The 20,632-nt window shown below is 38.0% G+C and overlaps 1 protein-coding gene across 3 annotated transcripts in view; it reads right to left on the bottom strand.

Annotated features, from left to right (window-relative positions):
- Window positions 1–20,632, bottom strand: part of pde8b (phosphodiesterase 8B) — a 77,914-nt gene that overhangs the window by 26,532 nt on the left and 30,750 nt on the right. For all 3 annotated transcript variants that reach the window (XM_032539367.1, XM_032539366.1, XM_032539369.1), the window contains exons 4-21: window positions 18,943–19,002; window positions 17,958–18,015; window positions 17,577–17,665; window positions 17,375–17,453; window positions 16,645–16,785; window positions 16,467–16,555; window positions 16,324–16,378; window positions 13,616–13,667; window positions 12,976–13,053; window positions 11,899–11,975; window positions 8,542–8,706; window positions 7,909–7,954; window positions 6,757–6,886; window positions 5,767–5,965; window positions 4,051–4,268; window positions 3,745–3,883; window positions 3,026–3,193; window positions 2,670–2,799 (exon numbers count right to left, since the gene is read on the bottom strand). In XM_032539367.1, coding sequence (XP_032395258.1) covers window positions 2,670–2,799; window positions 3,026–3,193; window positions 3,745–3,883; window positions 4,051–4,268; window positions 5,767–5,965; window positions 6,757–6,886; window positions 7,909–7,954; window positions 8,542–8,706; window positions 11,899–11,975; window positions 12,976–13,053; window positions 13,616–13,667; window positions 16,324–16,378; window positions 16,467–16,555; window positions 16,645–16,785; window positions 17,375–17,453; window positions 17,577–17,665; window positions 17,958–18,015; window positions 18,943–19,002 — 1,973 coding nt within the window. The remainder of the gene's footprint in view (window positions 1–2,669; window positions 2,800–3,025; window positions 3,194–3,744; window positions 3,884–4,050; window positions 4,269–5,766; window positions 5,966–6,756; window positions 6,887–7,908; window positions 7,955–8,541; window positions 8,707–11,898; window positions 11,976–12,975; window positions 13,054–13,615; window positions 13,668–16,323; window positions 16,379–16,466; window positions 16,556–16,644; window positions 16,786–17,374; window positions 17,454–17,576; window positions 17,666–17,957; window positions 18,016–18,942; window positions 19,003–20,632) is intronic.

The following is a 20,632-nucleotide window of genomic DNA, read 5'->3' as shown; positions in this document are numbered from 1 at the left end:
TCAAAAAATGAGAAAAAAGTCATGGCATAGTAGTTATGTCGAAAAAAGTCATAGTATAGCATGCCAAAAAAGTCATAGTATAGTATGTCGAAAACAGTCAAAAAGAGTCATAGCATAGCATGTTGAAAAAAGTCATAGTATAGCATGTCAAAGGAAGTGAGAAAAAAGTCATATTACAGCCAGTTAAAAAAGTGAGAAAAAATCATAGTAAAGTATGTTGAAAAAATCATAGTACAGCATGTTGAAAAAGTCAAAAAGAGTCATAATATAGCATGTCAAAAAAAGTTAAAAAAGTCATAGTATAACATGTTAAAAAAAGTGAGACAAAAGTTATAGTACAGCATGTCAAAAAAAGTCATAGTACAGTATGTCAAAAAAGTAAACAAAAAGTCATAGTATAGCATATTGAAAAAAGTCATATTATAGTATGTTGAAAAAAGTCCTAGTATGCATGTCAAAAAAAGTCAAAAAGAGTCATAGTATAGAACGTCAAACAAAAGTCATATAAAGTTGTACGTCGATAAAAGTTGGAAAAAAGTCATAGCATAGCACGTTGAAAAAAATCTTATTAAAGTATGTTGAAAAAATTATAGTATAGCATGTTGAAAAAGTAAAAAAGAGTCATAGTATAGCATGTCAAAAAAGTGAGAAAAAAGTAATAGCATAGTATGTCGGAAAAAAAGTCATAGTATATCATGTTGAAAAAAGTAATAGTTTAATACGTCGATAAAAGTTGGAAAAAAGTCATAGTACAGCAAGTGGAAAAAAGTGAGAAAAAAATCATAGTAAAGTACGTTTAAAAAGTCATAGTATACTATATATAGTATACTATATATACTAATAGTATAGCATGTAGACAAAAGTCATAGTATGGTACGTCAAAAATAGACATAGTAAAGTATGTTAAAAAAAGTCATACTATAGCATGCCAAAATATGTCAAAAAATGTCATACTATAGTATGTCGAAAAAAGTTTGATGAAGTCATAGTTGAAAAAAGTCATAAAAAGTCATAGTATTGTATGTAAAAAAAGTCAGAAAAAAGTAAAAGTAAATATTTTGTAGAAAGTCATAGGATAGTACGTCAATAAAAGTTTGACAAAAGTCATAGTATTGCATGTTGAAAAAGTAAAAACATTTCATAGTAATGTCAAATGAAATGATCAACAGTCATAGTGTAGCATGTAAAAAAGTCATAAAAGTATGTCAAAAAAGTGAGATAAAGTCATTCTATTGCATGTTGAAAAATATTCATAAACTGTCATAGTATAGTATGAAAAAAGTCTGTACATGCCATAAAATGCACATACAAAGATGGTTTTCATCCATATAAATGGCAATAAATAAAAAAATTAATACAAATGTTTTGTATACCTGTAAAAGGAGAAAAACAAACACATTTTAATTTATTGTTTCTGCGATAACGTTCCTGTATTTACTTTATTTTGCCTTGGTAGCAACGCGTCTGAACCCAATGCGTCTTGTGTCTAGAACCAACCTACTACACCACCAACGAAATTACACACTGAGCCATCTTATCTGACACCCTCACCAGTGTCTCGTAGCATATTTGACTTCTTCATTCTTCAGTTTCAGACCTTAAAATTCAAGGATCCTGACTGAGGTTTGAACCTACAACCTTCAATCTTCAGGCAGATCACCAGGTATTTATCACACAGACAGCAGGGGTTTGATCCTTCAAGCTCAGATCATGATCTATCTGTAAAGTCTGCATCTTATCTGATTCTTTGTATTGTATGTTGAAAAAAGTCATAAAAAAGTCGTAGTATAGTACTGTATGTCGACAAAATGTACAGTATAGTATTTTGGAAAATGTATGAAAAATTCATTTAAAAGGTAATAATATAGTAAGTCGAAAAAAGCCAAAGTATATTATGTATAAAAAAAGTCATAGTATAGTATGTCGAGAAATTCATAAAAGTGTACAGTATAGTATGTCGGGAAATTAAAAAAAAAGTCATGGTATATTATGTCATAAGAAGTCATAGTAGGGCCTATAGTATGTTGGAAAATTCATTAAAAAGTCATAAAAAGGTCATAGTATTGCATGTCAAAAAAAGTTATAAAAAAGTCGGAGTATAGTACTGTATGTCGACAAAATGTATAGTGTAGTATGTTAGAAAATGTATGAAAAACTCATTAAAAGGTAATAATATAGTACGTTGAAAAATGCCATAGTATAGTATGTCAAAAAAACAGTCATAGTGTAGTATGTTGAGAAATTCATAAAAATGTACAGTATAGTATGTCGGGAAATTTATAAAATAAAGTCATGGTATATTATTACTTAAATATTTTGTTCTTACATTCTTATATTTTTATTCTTATAATATTTTGTTCTTACATTCTTATATTTTTATTCTTATATTTTGTTATTATAATTATAATTATTTCATGTATATTGTATGTATGTATATTTTGTGTGCTGCTGTAACACTGTAATTTCCCATTTTTTTGGGATCAATAAATATCTATCTATCTATCTATCTATCTATGTCATAAGAAGTCATAGTATAGTATGTTGTAAAAAGTCATTAAAAAGTCATCATATAGTATGTTGGAAAATTCATTAAAAAGTCATAGCATAGTATGTCAAAGAATGTCAGAGTATAGTATGTCAAAAAAGAATAAAGAAAATATTGTTCTTACCATCCCAGGCATCAAACATATCAGTGATGAAGTAATCCATGAAGGACAACTGAGATTTGGGAACACTGCAGGTGTTCCTGTCAAACACCGGCATCACCACTGGCAGCCCTTGTTTCTTCTCCTCATCCGTCTGCAGGGCAAACACACACCGATCACAACAAAGCACTCAAACACTCAAGCTAAATCTGGAGCTTTGAATGTAAGAGGTCATCATTTTTAGAAATTATGCAAAGCGAGATAATTAAAATGGATCATAAGAAACAAACGCTTTCCCTCTCTGTACAGATACAGTATTGTTCTCGGCTTCCAAATGCATTTTTCTAATTAATTGAGCTGCATTATTGTTGTCCCCACACCTGTGCAAAGTACTCCTCAGAGATCCGTCCAGCCCACTCGATGCAGAGCTCGAGCGGTCTGCAGGGGTTTGCCACATCTGCACACTTGATCAACATCCTCTTTATCAGCAGACGGTTCTCTGGAGAGTTCCGGATGTTGGCCTGACCCTCACAGTCGTTGTTTATGCTCTAAAAGTAGACACGAAATACATAAGCATCTGCGTATACGGAGAAATAACACATGTTTGCTTATACACACATTTAGGGAGACACATGTCCCTTTGTTTAAAAGTATTGACTGTCAATGTTTTTGAATTTACTTAAAAGTTTCTTGAAAAGAACAAAGTAATTTGGCACTAATTATAGGTAAAATAAAGTGTTTAGTTCATACATTTTTCAATGTACTAATTAGTTGCTATGCTAATGGTCAAACAGATCGAATGGAAATTTTGTCGCCAGGCAAGGTTTAAATAAACATTTATGAAAAGTACAGTTTCAAATGAGAAATGAATAATAAATGAAAATGTACTTTTTCAAGAAAATTCCTGTGGGAATCAACGACAACTGGGAACTAAAACAATCTCATATCTTTGTCTCCATTCTCCCTATAATAAGTCATTAGCAGAGTACTTTTCAGAAATCTTTGTAGGAAATATTAGCATATGACAGACCTGTAAAATAAAGCATAATTTCTGGCCTTTCTGACACGTTGAAGTTTAAAAACTAACAAGCTCACTTACACTTGTGCTGGTTTCTTCTATGGCTGCCATCGGCTTGTTGATGCTGTTGACAAACTTGCTGACGTGCTCAAAGTGTCTGGTCATCTCTGTGGCGAGCACCATGTCAATGATTGCCTGTCGCAGTGTTCGGAACTGATTCCTGTCAGCAGTGGAGGGGGGCAATGTTAAGATCTGGATCCGTCTGGTGCTAATACACCAAGAACACCATAATGTCACACACTCTTCTAATCCGTAACAACTCACACACAAACAGAAAGCATGCCCTTAGGCTGCAAATACAAACCACCGCTAGCTGCCTCCACCGACCTGTCTATGTTCTTGAAGATGTTGCTCTTGCTGTCTCGGACGGTGAGCTGGAAGGCGAGGGCCGCGTGGTGGCTCTCCAGCACGGCTGTGTCGTTGTAGAGGATGGCCAGTTCGCTGCCGGCGTTACACAAGAAGGAGTTGGTCCTGCCCGGGTGGTCCACATCGTGCACCGTGGCCGCTATCAGCGCCGCCACCTCATCCAGCTGGTCCAGACTGCTCTGAATAAAACAGCAGAGACACGGAGGGATGTCAGTACTGCACTGGGTACAACATACAGTACACCTGACTAGAACATATCATATCACTTGTCTGCTGTACAACTAACTTAATGGGTAAATTAGCCCTCATACATAACCTGGACTATGGTCATAACTCATTCCCTGTTACACAATGTTCTTATTCTTATGTTAGTTTATAGGTTAATATGTTTATATTTTATAGTCATAGTTAATATTTTTATGATCTATTGCACTGTTCAATCCCTGCACTGTTCACTTTTGCACTATCATCATTACACACAGTCTACAATACTATCTCACCCTATCATGGTCATTGCATTTCTGTGAGTGATTTTTAATTTTTAAATTTTGTTTTTATTTTTAGGTATGTGTGATATGTGTGTATATGTGTTTGTTGTATTATAGTTGTCTTGCTACTGGATGTCTAAAATTTCCTTTGGGATAAATAAAGTATCGATCTATCTATTTATCTATCTATCTATCTATCTATCTATCTATCTTAGTTAGTAAAACATGAGCGGATGCCTTTCATTCTCTGACATTAAGAAATTATGGCTGGATTTTGGGCTTTGTTTAGGATGACAGTGTCAATAAAGTAGGCTCAATACACAACCACTGAAGAGGATATTACAGCTTAAACATTTTGCAGCTGCACATTTAAATAAACATCCAGAGGTACAAGTTTACCATCCTGGCTGACATTCAAACGTACTGCATTTGGGTTTATCTGCCAGTTGGGACGTAACGTGGCCTTTAGTGACATCGGGAAGACGCCTCTTTTGCACTGTATTTCATACGCTTTGGTATGATTCTGTGATCAGTTACAATGGCTAATGAAATGTGGACATCAAGGTACAGTACATGCCTCTAATATTTCATATGTATATACAAATGCATTTGGTATATTTTTCAAGTCACTTTTACGGTTTTCCAAACAAGCACCAGTCCAGCTACCAGAAGTGAAATTTGCAGAAATTCAAGCACAGTTACCATTGGTCATGTTGAAGGTTTGTTAGTGTGATTCCTGTGTGATATAAGCAACATTTTGCATGTGTTTTATAGGCTAAAAGCTATGTAGGGTATGTCAATTTCATTTATATAGCCCAAAATCACAAATCACAACTTTAGCTTTATCATCTGTACAACATACGGCTTATCCCAATTGAGGATGAGATAAAAATGTGCAAAGAAAGCCCTTTAATTGGGAAAAAAGGGAATAAATCACAATAGGAGTAACAGAGGTGGGATTCCTCTCACATATAACTGTGGTTACAAGTCTCAAAATCCTCATCATGACAGATCTCTTTACCTTGAATTGAACAATGAAAGCTATAAAATGCATTACATGTTTAACATCATTAGTAGAATGAATACTAAGAAGGCATGTCTTGTACGACATTACACTTACAGTATTGCAAAATATCAGCTACTAAAATACTGCAGGTTAGTCAGTCACTCCAAATGCTTTTCTTCTAACCTTGACGCTCTCTTTGCGGAGGAAGTAGGCAGTGGCGTGCAACACGTCTGCGGCATGCGTGGAGTTGTGGTAGGAGTTGGAGGAGTGGTAGCTGGCCTCCATCAGCTGCAGCCAGGAGCGCAGTGTGGCCTCCGAGCAGTTCAGGAACTCGCACACGCCAAAACTCGTGAAGATCTTTAGCCCGAGGTAAGTCAGCGGTCTGCAGAGGATCTCGCAAAAGACTTTACTCAGAACTTCTCCCTGCTTTATTATGGTATAATATCATATGTCATATCTCATATCTTTTTTGCACATCTATATTTTGATTATGAGTTGAATACCTTTATCCTTATTCCTTGAATACATTTGATTGTTAATTGATATTTAAATTGCTGTAATTCTGAAATATGAGAAAAGCTGTAGGTTAAAGAGTTGGATGAGATTGGTGTTGATCTTCTCATCTAACTCTAAGCAAGAAAGTCTATAAACGCATTTTCCTTTTTTTTAATTGATTATGAACTTATCAGAATGGTGCATCGAATAGTTCTAGAGAATCGCGATACATCTAAGAATCGAGTATTTTTCCCACCCCTATTATTTATAGTATCAAATCATAACAAGAGTTATCTCGAGACACTTTGCGGATGGAGTGAGTCTAGATCACACTATATAATTTACAAAGACCCAACAATTCCCCCAAGAGCAAGCATGTAGTTCCTTTTAGGCAGAAACCTCGGACAGACCCAGGCTCTTGGCGGACAGTGGTCTGACAGTGCCGGTTGGGGGTGCCAATTATAGTCACAATAAAGATAATGGAACCATGACTAATATTAGTAGTTCATGATGTAGCAGGGCACTGCAGGGAGTAGCAGGGTGTGTAATGTCACAATAAATCAAGTAAGTCCTGGAGTGATAACCCAATGAAATGACTCCCTTACAACAAGCAATATCTTGCCTTTTCTGATCCGAATAAATGGGCAGTCTTTCTCCACATTTTCCGTTTCTTCGTACCTCTTGTGTGTAGCCGCTTCCAGCTCCAGGATGTTGAACTCCCAGCACTCCTCATCATTCAGCATCTCGGCAATGGGTGGAGGGACGTCATTCAGAGTGACCGGGATGGCCAGCTGGCTCTGGCTCATATCTAGCAGATAGGCAGAAGCGTGCACATACATACACAGTTTAGGGCGATTTGACCATAAAAGGGGCCGAGAGGGAGCTCTGTGAGGGTTTGAAGGATAAATAACAAACAGCTGTGCCAGTCTTGGCTCTCTGATATCTATACACATGTGCAAACATACTGGCTGAGTGTTTCACATTGTAAATCTGGCCCTTTGAGACGGTGGTAGAAAGATGGTGTGTGATAAGATTGTTTAAAGAATTGTAGGAGAGCCGAAGTAGCTGCAGCTCTGAGATAACATTACTGTGGAAGAGAAGACAATTTCTTGGAAAATAAACTCTTGATTTAGATCTTCTCTCAGTTAAGTGCTCTTGTGAGTTTAATCATTATAACGGGGTTACGTAATAAACTCAGATGGAGGAATTCACACTCTAAAAGAACATTCTGGTTTGTAACCACTCTAAGAATAATATTTATTCATAAGATTCACTCAAGTGATGAGAAGGACCAAAGGCTAAAACGTCTGTACCCTTTGATCTTAAATGATTTAAATTAAGTCAACTTCTCTTCACAGTGTTTAAGCAATGAACTTTGCTTAGTTTAACACTTTAGACCAAAGTCACTGGTCGCCCAGAAACAGTTACATCGCGTATTTCCCTGTAAACCACAATTAGCATTTTCTATTTTTACATGTCTGTTTGTGTACCCACCAACGAAACCCACAATGTTTAATTAATGTCTTAATTAGCGCCAGCAGTGTTGGTAAGTGTTTCTTTTTTATAACTTTGGACACAGACAGGCTAGCTGTTTCCTCATCCTTTCAGTTTTAAGGCTAAACTAGATATTATGAGTACTACTTGGTACACCATGTTTATGACTGACTTATTGTGTGTGTTATGAGAACATATCAGTTGTACAGTGAGTGAAATGTTCTATTGGTGTGCAGGGCCTTTAGAGGTTTGTGTACTATATTGTATTACTACTATCATTATTATTGTATTGATCACTCATATAATGTGATACTTCATTGGTCCTTTCAAACTTACTTTTGCAGAAGACATATTCATTCCCAGAGAGTCTCCGCAGCCCATCCTGGAGGAAAACACAAAAAGAAAAATAAGATATGGTTTAAGTATTGTAGAAAAACATTGAATGCATGTGTTCTTAGTAGCGAAGGAACATGCCACCCAGGGCAACAACATGGCACATTGATACATTTTTAACTTTAATGGAGCTCTATGGCACAGAAGAATATATATATATACTGTATATACACATACACACTTGTCAGTAGGACCACGTCATAGTCACGTCAAAGTATATTTTGGTATTTGCTGGAAGTTTGGCAGCCGACTGATGGATCTGGAAACTCCAAGAAAGATGAACATCTGTGTGCAGTGACTCAACACATAGTTGTTCTTATTCAACAAATTCTTAAAAAACGCATAAACTAAGAGACTGTTGGGAAAATAAAGATTTGATTGTGGAAGCCAAATATTTCTTGGTTCAACAAGAATGCATGTTTCGCTTTCAAACGCATGAGGTAAGAACATTTTTACAATGTGATTAAAAAAAAAAGACTATTGACATGTTTCTCCTTATAAAGAGTTTCCAGCATGTGTACTTATGAATGAACTGGATAGCATATCACAGAGTATCTACAGTACACAGCCTCTCACATTCATGAGCCCTCCGACCAGGTCGTTGGTGTGGGGGTCATCTTCTTTGGAGGCGAGCTGAGGGGAGTAGAGCTCGGTGGTTCTCAGGATCTCCAACACCCGATCCAGAGCCTCGGCCACCGTTACCGGACTGCTCTCCTGGGCTGCGTTGATGATGTTTATTACCTGGGGAAGAGGAAAAAGAAAAAGTCTCATTTGCTGCTCCAAAACAGACACTGCATTCAAAACACATGCACAAAGAGCTCTATGCACGACATGCTATAAAACAGCCCTTGATTGTGCATGTGTCCGTGAGATGTGCATGTGATGCTGGAGAAGTCTTGTGCCAGGCGAAACAGCTATAAAAAGCTGCTTGTCAAACAAACAAGAGCATCACAGGACCTGCGGTAGGACGTGGAGCGGGGCACTGTGGGACGTACTGTATACTGTATATCATTAAAACTGTGATCAAGTATACATCTTGACCGGGGTTTGTTACTGCTCACAGTATTTGCTCCGCTAGACTTTCAAATCATGAGAGCCAGGTCCGGGAGAAATCAAGAGAAAAAACCAAAACAATTCTGTGATGATCAAATACACACAGTACTAAAAATGCCTTGATGTTCATAGTAGAACATATTGTTTCATTTCATTAAAAAAAAAAAAAATTCTGTTAAACAAAGTTGAATTATTTAGCTTCATACAAAACAGTTGTTGTTTTAGATATTAGTTTACTTTTATTAAATTGTATTAATTATGTAACACAGGGGTCAACATTACAATGGAATGCACTGGGCGGGAGAACGGGTCAGCTCAGCATTAAAAGCACTAGTCGTTCAAGACAAAATAAGATAAAAGGACAGTAAGACATAATAAAATAAAATAAATAAATAAATAAAATGGGATGACATAAATACAACTACAGGATAGCACTGTATACATCTGAAAATGAGAATAGCGTGTAAAAGTACATGACGTGGTTACTTTAAATACCAAGTAAAAGCGGCCTTTGGACCTTTTTCACAGCAGCCTTTTTGATTTGTCATAGTAGGAAAAGAACAGCTGAAATTGATAACCTTAACAATTTCAGCAGAGGAACTTAAATCACACAAAAAACACAACTTCAAATTCAGCAACTGAAATATAATAGTTTTCAATACAGTAATATAGCAAACAAATATTTAGCAAATCTACTCAAGAAAGAGAAATCAATCATCTGAGCCATCTTGGACTTCAAAGGAAACATTAATCAAAACCCACAGGATATAAACAACATATTTTGGAATTTCTAAAGCAACCTCTATTCCCCCTTCTTAAACAGTTTGACGTTACCAAAATTAACTGCAGAACCAACCAACACGCTAGACGCACCACTTAGCCCCAATGAACTTACCAAAGCCCTCAATAAAATTCCTAGCAACAAATCTCCCGGACCAGATGGATTACCATTAATTTTACACTTTTGGGACATATTATCACCACTATTCAACAAAGTAATTATAGGAATAAAAACTTCCCTCCACCATACCCACACACATGAACCTAGCAGCCATGACATTACTGTTAAAACCCAACAAAGACCTCTCTCACTATTGAATACTGACTTTAAAATGACCACCAAAGCACTAGCAACCACAATAGGCAGTCACTTCCACACTCATTCATCCAGATCAGACAGGCTTCTGATAAAAAATAAACACGCTTCAGATAATGTCCAAAGACTTTTCAACTTATTCAATATATCACAAGAAACACGACAGAAAACCATTATCATTTCAATTGATGCAGAAAAAGCTTTTGATAAGGTAAACTTGTCATTTTTATTCAATACACTTCCCAGGTTTGGTTTTGCAGAGTCGTTTATCCACTGGATTAAAACACTGTACACATCACCCAGGGCCACCGTTACCACTAACGGAATCACTTCACAGAGTTTCAAACTGCATCAGGGCTCCAGACAGGGATGCCCTCTCTCGCCTTCCCTTTTTGCCATTTTTATTGAACCTCTTGCAGCAGCAATAAGACAAAACAGCATAATCAAAGGAATTCAGGTGGCCAACGTACAAGACAAAATCAGTTTATATGCAGATGATCTTTTACTTTACTTACAGAACCCACAAGTGTCACTTCAAGAAACGTTTAATATTATTAACAGATCCTTCCATGTCTAACATTACACTATCAACTGGAATAAATCAGCATCACTACCCCTCTCAGATGACGCATGGGAATATGGAGCTCAGGACACTTCACACAGGCAACATCAAGTACCTGGGGATTCAGATTTCCCCCGAGCTGTCAGAGTTTTTTACCGTCAACTATAATCCACTCTTCAGGAAAATCGACAACTAAACACCCACTCACATTCATCGGAAGAATAGCTGCAGTCCAAATGAAAACCCAGATTAACTACCTTTTCTGTATGATCCACAACACTCATACAGACAAATGGTTAAACAAATCTCAACTAATTTTATTGGAACATCAAAAAAACCAGAATATCACTTTCTACAATACAAAATAAAACAATCACATGGTGGGCTTGAGGCACCAAACTTCCATCACTACTTCCTGGGAAATCAATTACAGCACATGGTTAAATGGATCAATATAATCTACCCGTGGCTGGAACTGGAACAAAACCAATGTACCAACATCCCAATTGCAGATCTCCCCTTCCCCTGACAATCAATCTATCAATCCAACTTCTGTCAACGCATTACCATCTATTAAACTCTGACAGCCTGGTGGAAAACAAACCAAATCACAAAATCATTACTAGCATTAAATAAGTTCACCCCACTCTGGCACAACCCAGTGTTCATGTTACAGAACAAACCTTTTTACTTTTCCATTTGGGAACAAAAAGGAATTACACGCATTCCCCACAATTGTAATTTTAGTGCCCAAAGGAACTAAGAATGACAATTATTCATAAAAATAAGTTTTTCTTTACTTTATTCTGGGTGAGACCTTGGGCTGGGCTATATGGAAATAATTAAATATCAAAATATGTTTGACCAAATACCTTAATATTGATATTGCGGCGATATTGTAGGGTTGACATTTGAAGCTTTCACAAAATATTTACACAATGAGATTTGTGATAAATAATCATCAGTAATGTGGATGACTAAGTAGGTGAAGGCAAATAATAGAACAGCTCAAACAGTCAGGTAATGTTGAAAATGACATCACTTTACTGTCATGCCTGTAAAACCAGGATAAGACGTCACTTATGTCATATCACAGTGTTTGACATTCAAAATCTAAAATTATATCTATTCTAATGTCACAATATTGATTAATACTGATATAATGCCCAGCCCTAGCGGGACAATAATGATGCTAAATAACTGAATGCTGAATGCAGCGTACCTTGGTGATGGGAGCCTCGATAGTCATGGAGTGAATCCTGGCGACGGAGGAATATCTTCGGTTCTGTAAACCGGAAGCTGCAATTAAAAGAAAATAATGCTTTCATACACCATGATAGTCGGGCTAATTAATCAATAGCCCCTACAATCTAATAATTATTGTCATCAACACTAAAATTATAATAAATGTAAAAAAGAAAATAGATCAAATGGACATATAGGAAATGGGGGCTGGGACGACGTTCTTTTGTCCTTATTCAATTGATTTGTAATCGGATTTTAATTTATTGCGATTCTAGAAGCATTGTGATGCAATATTGAATCTTGTGATTTTCCTCCCCGTCTTTGACAAAAACAAAAGTTGAATAATACACTTCTAGAGACAATATATATCATGAGACATTTCTAAAAACTAGTTGTTTTCTTTAAATAATGCACATCACACATCAGTCAGTCCGTCTGACGTTTATTTCATTTGTAAAGAAGTCCATGACATTTTCTGCTTCCACTCTGTTTGGCTGGAAACAGATATGATGTAGTCGCGCGACCGTATGAACAGAAAATATTTAGGTCAATCATTGGTAAAAAACAAAACAAAACAAAACATAAAAATATTGATTCTAGGGAAAAGAATAGATTTTAAAAATTGTCCAAAAAAAAAAATCACTTTTCATACGAATATTCCCTTCTATGCCTAATAGTTAACATACAAAAAAGAGAGGAAATGAAAAAAATGTAAACATAGGGCAAATGTTAATATAAAGATAATGAAGGACGAGAAGAGAAAGAAGGAAAGTGGTTTGATTGAAGAAGAAGAAGCAGACAAAGTAGCACTCAGCGCTGTGAGGAGGGAGGGATGTGTAATGTAATCAGCCCACGACATCGCTCTTTAGGATCTCTTTCGTTCCAGTGCCAACCACTTCACAGTCGGACTCATCTCCCCTTTCTTCCTTTGTGTTCCTGCTTGTACCTTGTTCTCTACTTTTTCATTATCTTTCCTGCAGAGTGACAAAAACCGGAGGCCCAATTTTCCAGACAGAGGCCCAAAGAAAACATAATGCTTTTTGAATGGTCTTACCGTCACTACTACGAGAGCTGAGCGATCTGGCGTCAATGGAATCTTTCCTCCTGTCACGGTGACGTAGAGAATGGCACTCTGCAGAGGGGCAGAGAGACGTAATGGCCAATAAATGTACAGCACATTTAGACTGATAAAGGGACAGAGTTTCTTCTGAAGTACTTCTACATGTTGCCGCTGTTTAAACCACCCATGTGTCATCCTTACGTTCAAGCCACTGACCTACCTTGAGCATCCATTTGTCTGGTAAAATAAATATTAGACCAATGGCTGTGACCCATACGCGCATACATCCACGCATGCATGAATTAACGCATACGTAACCTCACAGGCACTTGGCCTCCATGCCAAATTTCAGCCTCCTAGGGCAAAAATGTGGCTGCCAAAAGGAGGGGAAATTCAACAAAATCAACCACCAACTGACAAATTTCTTCATACTAACACTGCAATTAAATATCAACAAACAATGTTATTAACTGATGTATGCGGTTATATTTTTGACGTGTCTAATTAGTTTAGTCTAGTCAGATGTGGGGCACCAAAGCTCAGCTCTGTGATCCAAATGTGATGGCAGAGTGGTGAGCGATTAAGAAACCCTGTCAACTTTAAAGAATGTGGTGCTAAGGTGGTGGTAAGTTACCTGAGTGAGAATGTTCCCCGCTGCATCTCTCCTCCTTGTTGAACTTGTGGACCTGACAGACAGACAGAGAGAGAGAGAGAGAGAGAGAGAGAGAGAGAGAGAGAGAGAGAGAGAGAGAGAGAGAGAGAGAGAGAGAGAGAGAGAGAGAGAGAGCGTGGATTAAAGTCGAGGTTTTGGAAAATGACCAAGAGTCACTGCTGGATTGGATTGCTTGCTCTGTGGGAACCAGCATCAGCCTAATTTCCTGCTTCTGGAAAGCAACACGCTGGCAGGATTACTTCTGTTGATTAAACCACCCAACAGTATATAAAGGATTTCAAAATGAGCACAACCTTTAACCTACAGCAGTAAAATGCAACACACATTTATGTTGCAGGAATATTAATCCAAAAACATCAGATATAATAGGACAACACCGACAGGGAACATTTTCTGCACAATGGGTCATTTTCATACTTTGAGTACATTCTGCTGATACCTTCTGTACTTTAAGTAAAGTAAGTTTTTGAATGCAGGACTTTTACTTTCTCAGTGTGGTTATCTGAGTCCTTCTTCCACCGCTGTCAGCAGATGAGGACCTGAGCCCAAAACACGTTAGAAGTGGAAATCAAACACCAATTTGTCAGATTATGTCTAATTCTGATACATTTTATTTTGCATGAAAAAAGAAACATTAACAGTACTATCATCTAATTAAAATTATTAAATCTCTCAATTATATCAAAGTGCTCATATTCAGGTTCATAATTGTATTTAGAGGTTTTACCTGAATAAGTTTATATGGGTTTATTTAAAAAAAAAACAACAACATATTTTTGTTGTATAGCTCCCCTTTTCACCCTGTGTGTTGAGTTCTCCATTTTAGCTACCGAGTGAGGCATCACACTTCTGTACAATCTTTGTTGGCTTTTTTTTCTACATTTTATAACTGAACTTTACAGCACTTTTCACCATGATCGTTAAATACATACTCTTGCAGGTTACAATTGGTACAGTACATCCTGTTAGTCACACCAAGGTTATGTTGATATGGATAAGTAGAGACCGTTTAATCCGGTTACAGAGGATTTTCCTCACCCGGTGACTCACTGCACCTTTACATCTTGCTGACAGTGCACCATCCCCATTTATGTTACTGTGAATGCGCTCATTCAAACACATTTGTTATTTTTTTATGTATGAAAATCAGAATTATTCTACTGTGCTACCAAAAAGGGTGTCCCTGTCAATTGCATACTTTCTTTTACTCAACGTAACTCTCACACAATGCTCATTTTCTCCCCCCCTCCCCCTCCTTACATTGACGTCGCTTGCTCTCAGGTCTCCAGTGCTTTCCATACTGAGTAAATAGGATTAAGACAGCATAAACACTTCTAATGACATACAAGAATGCCAGGTTTTGCTGGCTACATCTTATTGAGCTTCTTGGGCTGCAAGGTACAAACAGACATCTCAAAGAACATCTTTTGAATTAACTTGACTAAAGCTGGGAAAGAGTTGAGATTATGATGGCCCTTAATTGAGAGGGAAAGACAAACAAAACTGACCCTAAACCTGCTGTAAGTCTGGAGTGCTTAGACAAATACTGCTAACCAAACAAGTCAATGAAATGGAAACCGTGGTCTTCAGCCAAACGTCTGGGCGGGAATAGATGAGGAATAATTTGTGGTTTTAAGTGCTCGGAGGAAAATGTCCTGAGCAGGGATACAGTATCAGATCAGTGGTATCCTGAGAGGACCTCTGTGGCCTTGGGTTTTCAAAATAGTGAAGACGCAGGGCCTCACCATGTGATTTAGGTTGAAATGTCATTAAATACTAAACTTTTGTTCCTACTGTGTTGTTGAAAATGCTTTAAAAAAAAAGGGGACACCCTGATAATACCACTTGGTTTGACACTGCATGATTCTGGTTGGGGGGGATGACTTTTGAGAATGGGATCAGTCGCTGCCATGTCTAAGGATTCCCAATCCGAGGCAGGAATGAATGCCATTTGGCTTTGGCAGGCAGACGCCAACGGCTGACTCACCTTATGTCCACACGATGAAAGAGAGCAATGAGCTACAGATAGTCTCCGTGCAGCTTTGCCCGGGGTATAAATAGCCCTGGCGCCTGGCTGCTAGCCCTGCCAGGCCTTAGCGGGGGATCCTGGTGCTTAGCCATAGCTTAGCATAGCATGACGTTATTGGCCTGGAACCCAGCTGAGTGTAGCGGCACACCTGCTTCAGTCAGTGTGCACGCTGCTCAACAGAGTTGGAAGCCTGTGAGGCTACATATCCTGTTGAAGTATTTAAATCTGACACTTACAGCCTACAGTTCATTTGAAGTATTTATACAACACTTACTGCCAGCAGAGTTTGCAATCTGTGTCTGGGTCCGTATGGAATCAATCTTTTATTTCTCCACTAGGCTTGTTTGGGCCAAGCTGTGCTGTAGCATAAGGACTGCTAATAGACATTTGTTCAAACTCCACAACAGAATAAAGACAGCTGACTGAAATCTTCCAAAGTGGGTTTAGAAGTCAAAGTCTTTTAAATTATATTTTGTAGCAGCATTTATTTCTCCAAACAGCTGCTAGCATGCTTTAAAACTTGGGATTCATCATTTGAGTTTGCAGTTAGTTTGCAAACTCATATGATAACTCCATTCAAATAATTGGAGTTAGCTTCAGCATTTATCTGTGGAACACATAAGATCTTGACTTAACTCACCTGATTATTGTTGTCAATATGAGGTCTCTTGATGGCCACAAAATGTCGAATCTTCCTGTTGGAAGCGAGATAGGAGTCTGTCAGTAATTCTGATTTCTTGGAAATGAACAGTAAGCACTTTGGTGTGATTAATATTATCTTACCCTCCTTGGCCGATGACAGGTGTGATCTTCACATGTTGCTGAATGCTGTCGCCTGACTTCTTCCTGGCGTAGTAAATGCCCTGCCATTCCTTCAGAGACAACAGAGCAGTCAGGCGACGGTACAGCTGCGTCTCCTTTCACAGATTGGTAGATGGATCGATGGACGTGTGAGACTCACCTTTCCTTTTTTAATACAGGTGTTGATGGTGTCCAGCAGGTCAGCTCTGTTCTTGTCGCTCTTGGGGAGTTCGGTCAGTTCCTTCCCGATCAACTCCCCCTTGTGGTAGCCCATCATCCGCTCAAATGCTGGGTTCACGTACTGGGACAAAACCAGGATGACGTATAGTTAGAGTAGAATAAATAAATAAAAAACACCTGCCCGCCGGTTACCAGCTTCTTCTATTTAAAAAAACATTTTTTTTACTGTATATAGTTACCATATAGCTCTTATTTGTTATCCAAATCCCATAGTCTATAGTACAGTGTCCATCCAGGGACATCCCAAATGAAAGACCTATAGCTCCCATAAGGTTAGGCCTAGAAGTCTGGAATTGTATACAGTGGTTGACAAGATGTTGAAGGTATGTGGGGATTTGCATGAAGCATGTCCAATCTATTGTTGTTAAAATATGACTATTTATAGACGACAGCATGCGTCATGCTTGAACTGATGTAGATTAGCTTGTGTTATAGCCACATGCTAAGGAAACCCATATTCAGAAACTAGAAGATGCTACCTTTCAAATGCAGGCTCGTACTGTACATGCATTTTGGCCTCACAGGTTTTTCAAGAAAAAAACGTATGTATCCATGTAGTTATTTCAAAATATGCAAAAATTCACATAAATGGTGAAGGTTTTCCAATCTCGTTATATTCTTTACTTTCCTTACATATGTATTATCCCTACCTGTATTATGTGGTCCTCACTCGTGATCTCCACAGCCTCCTGACATTGCTCCAAAGCGGTGAAGACTGAGTTACAAGCCCTGTGGATCAAAAAAGCAACACAACCACTTTATATGTTTGTTTGTGCATGTTCGTTTTACTGCATGATGTGTGTGTGTGTGTGTGTGTGTGCCTGGGGTTAAGGTTTCTTTTCTCTGCTATACCTGAGTTTGAACTGGCAGCGCACCTCTCCATGTTCAATCTGTATGAGCTCATTGTAGCAGGCCGTCACACTGCAGTTCTCCACAAACCTCTGGAGACCAAACAAGGTTAAGTGTTGTTTGAAGGAGAAAGAGAGACAGGGGAGTGGAAAATTGAATGAGTCAGGATTTACTCAGTAGCAACTTGTTTTGCAACCTCTTACGTCACTTTCACACCATCAAACACCGCCGATCAAATAAGTGCCTCCTTCAAACATAAGCAACATGCTGCTATTTTAGTGTCTGAACTCTCCTAGAGACTTTAATAAAAACAACATCTATCAGAAAACCAGTCAGTCTGCTATAATCACACAGTCACAAGAGAAGGCAAGTGGTTGGACGTACTCTGCTAAATCCTGCACAGAGGAGAGGAAGAACAGATGGCTCGTCCTGGTCAGCTGGTCTATTCATTGACAGAAAATAATTATTACCATCTGAAACCAAAATCATTTTTCAGAAAACATACTTGTAGTGGTCCGCTGTTATATGGAAATGTAGATTAAATGTCCTGAACGCTTATTTTCTCATGCAGCTTCTTACTGTGAGCGAATCTACATTAACACAGTGTTGTCAGCCAAAGATTTGGTTGTTTCACATTTCTCTCTAATCTGTGTGTGTGTGTGTGTGTGTGTGTGTGTGTAGAAAAATGGTGATGAATGTGCACCACATTTAAATCAGAATCTGGTTGGTTGTTTGGTCACTCTCGATCAAATCTGATCAAATCATAATGATGAAATAATCAATGGTAGGTATCGATCAATACCGATACTGATTATTAGTAGTCAATAAAACCAATATTTGGAACTTAAATGCATTAGCTGTACAGTAAAAAAGAAACTCTTTCAGTCAAAATTGACAATATGGAATGTTACAAACTCCAACACAAAAGTTTCTTTAAATGCTTTGAGCAATTTATTAATACAACTGAAACTTTAAACTCAATACACAGTCAAAAAAAAACGAATGAATAAAAACAAATATAGCTTCCTGAAGTTGTAACATGCTAACAGTTTGTTTGCAGGTGCAGACCTTACAGAGCTGTAGCGGAGCCAAAGTAATTTAAGCACTTTTTGATGAATTAACTTAATTAGTTACCAGTCAGAAACAACGGTGTACAACAGATACTGATAATCTGCAAATTGACAGATATCGGCCCCAATAATCGGCTCAGACCGATCATTGGTCGATCCCTAACCAATGGGGCTGTGGCGATAGATAATAATTTAACAGATTTTTATTTAAATGAAAATCTTTCAAGTTTTCTATGATTGGTTTAAGGCATTACTGCGCAAAACATCTACAACACAGAGGATATAAAAATCCAACTTACTTTTGTGGCACGACGGCCAGAATAACGGTGTTTTCGGATGGCTTTGTCTCGCGGATCGACCTGGGAATGAAAGAAATGCAGAAATGAAAAGGCAGCAGGAGCACGGGAGTTCATTTCATCCACACTTTGCGCACATGAGACGGGTCTTGGACTCAGGTACAGGTTCAACATGTGGGCAGATTGGGGGTGATGTCAACGCCACAAAAAGAGGAACAGAACATTTTGCTTACACAGACACACCAAACACAACATGTGCTTCAGAGGTTTGGTCCCAAAGCCACAACTGCTGGCAGGACATTTAGGGAAGTGGCCCGGGGGTGGGGGTGGAGGGGAGACAGTGATGGAGGACGAGGAGGAACAGAGGGAGCAGATGATGGCAGACATCCTCGTGGGGGATGGTGATGTGAGGGGGGGGGGGGGGGGGGGGGGTAGAAAGAAAAAAATAACACTGACAAGGAAAAGGAGCGAAGGAGCAATGAACAAACAGGGAGCAGCTGCCAAAACTGTGGTAATCAGGAAACAGGAGAGACAAATGAGTCTGTTCCTTTCCTTGAGGAAATAATGAAGCACTTATAATAAATCACTCTACAAAATATCCGGCAGTGACCTTTAGTGTTTCAAGGAACTTTGAATGGGTTAGCACTGGATCTAACAATAACGAAAGCCAAAACGTCTGCTAAAAATCATGACTGCAATAAACACAGAAGAAGTCTTAGCTAGATATGAAGAATATGCACTATATCACAGGCTGAATATCAAAACTGAAAAACAAGGATGCATAAACATCAGTAAAAGCACTTTACATATCTTGTATGGATGTCTAGAGGGTATTCACACAGCCTTAGGACAACCATGGGACACACAGTAAACTCTTTGAACCTTGGGAATCCCCATTGAAAAGCTCTAAAAACAAGTATTTTGTTCATAGATGATAAAAACTAAAAGAATTGTCAGCTTTCAGAAGTTATTTGTAATCAGTATGGCTTGGTAACGTTCAAAAGTTTTGGATACCAATACTTTGACTTCAGAACAACCCTTTTTTTCATACAAATTTTATAAAAATCCATTTGAACAAAAACAAATGACAACATTACAGTACAAATCTTTTTTGTTATATATACAGCAACACACGTGAGCCCCGTCTCTGTGCGTTACATAGTTTTTCCTGCATCCTGGTAGAAGCTTGCTGCATGCTTATTGGCTCACTAACGCTGATCAGATTTACTCCTTAAGTACTGAAATTTGATATTGAATGGCAAGGCATTTTTTCAATGCTCAACACTATAGAACCCATTCGGTCAATGCCTAAAAATATCCCAGCCCTAAACATCAGAGATTTATTTAATTTAAATGGGAAGAAACAGTTTAAGATGTACACATTTGTGATAAACATAGGATTAGACAAACGCCCTGAATAACTCTTGAAATGGCCATGCACACCAGAAAGTAACAGGGTACAGACGTAGCACAGACCAGTACTGCCAGTCTGAACTCACTGTGGTTATTCTACAATCAAAGAAGGTTTCTGAAAAGTCTTTTTCTGTAGAAGAATAGGACAACAATGAAGGAGGAAAGGCTATTACTCTTGTTCCCCCGGGCCACCAGCCAGCTTTCATGTCAACAAACAAACTTACAATTTGTTGTTCAGACTCACTCAAGTGCCACTCTACTTCAGTGGCCACTTATGAAT

The sequence above is a fragment of the Etheostoma spectabile genome, chromosome 16 (genome assembly GCF_008692095.1).
Source record: "Etheostoma spectabile isolate EspeVRDwgs_2016 chromosome 16, UIUC_Espe_1.0, whole genome shotgun sequence".
NCBI lineage: Eukaryota > Metazoa > Chordata > Actinopteri > Perciformes > Percidae > Etheostoma > Etheostoma spectabile.
Note: the sequence above shows the minus strand (reverse complement) of the source record. Positions and strands in the feature narration are given on the sequence as shown.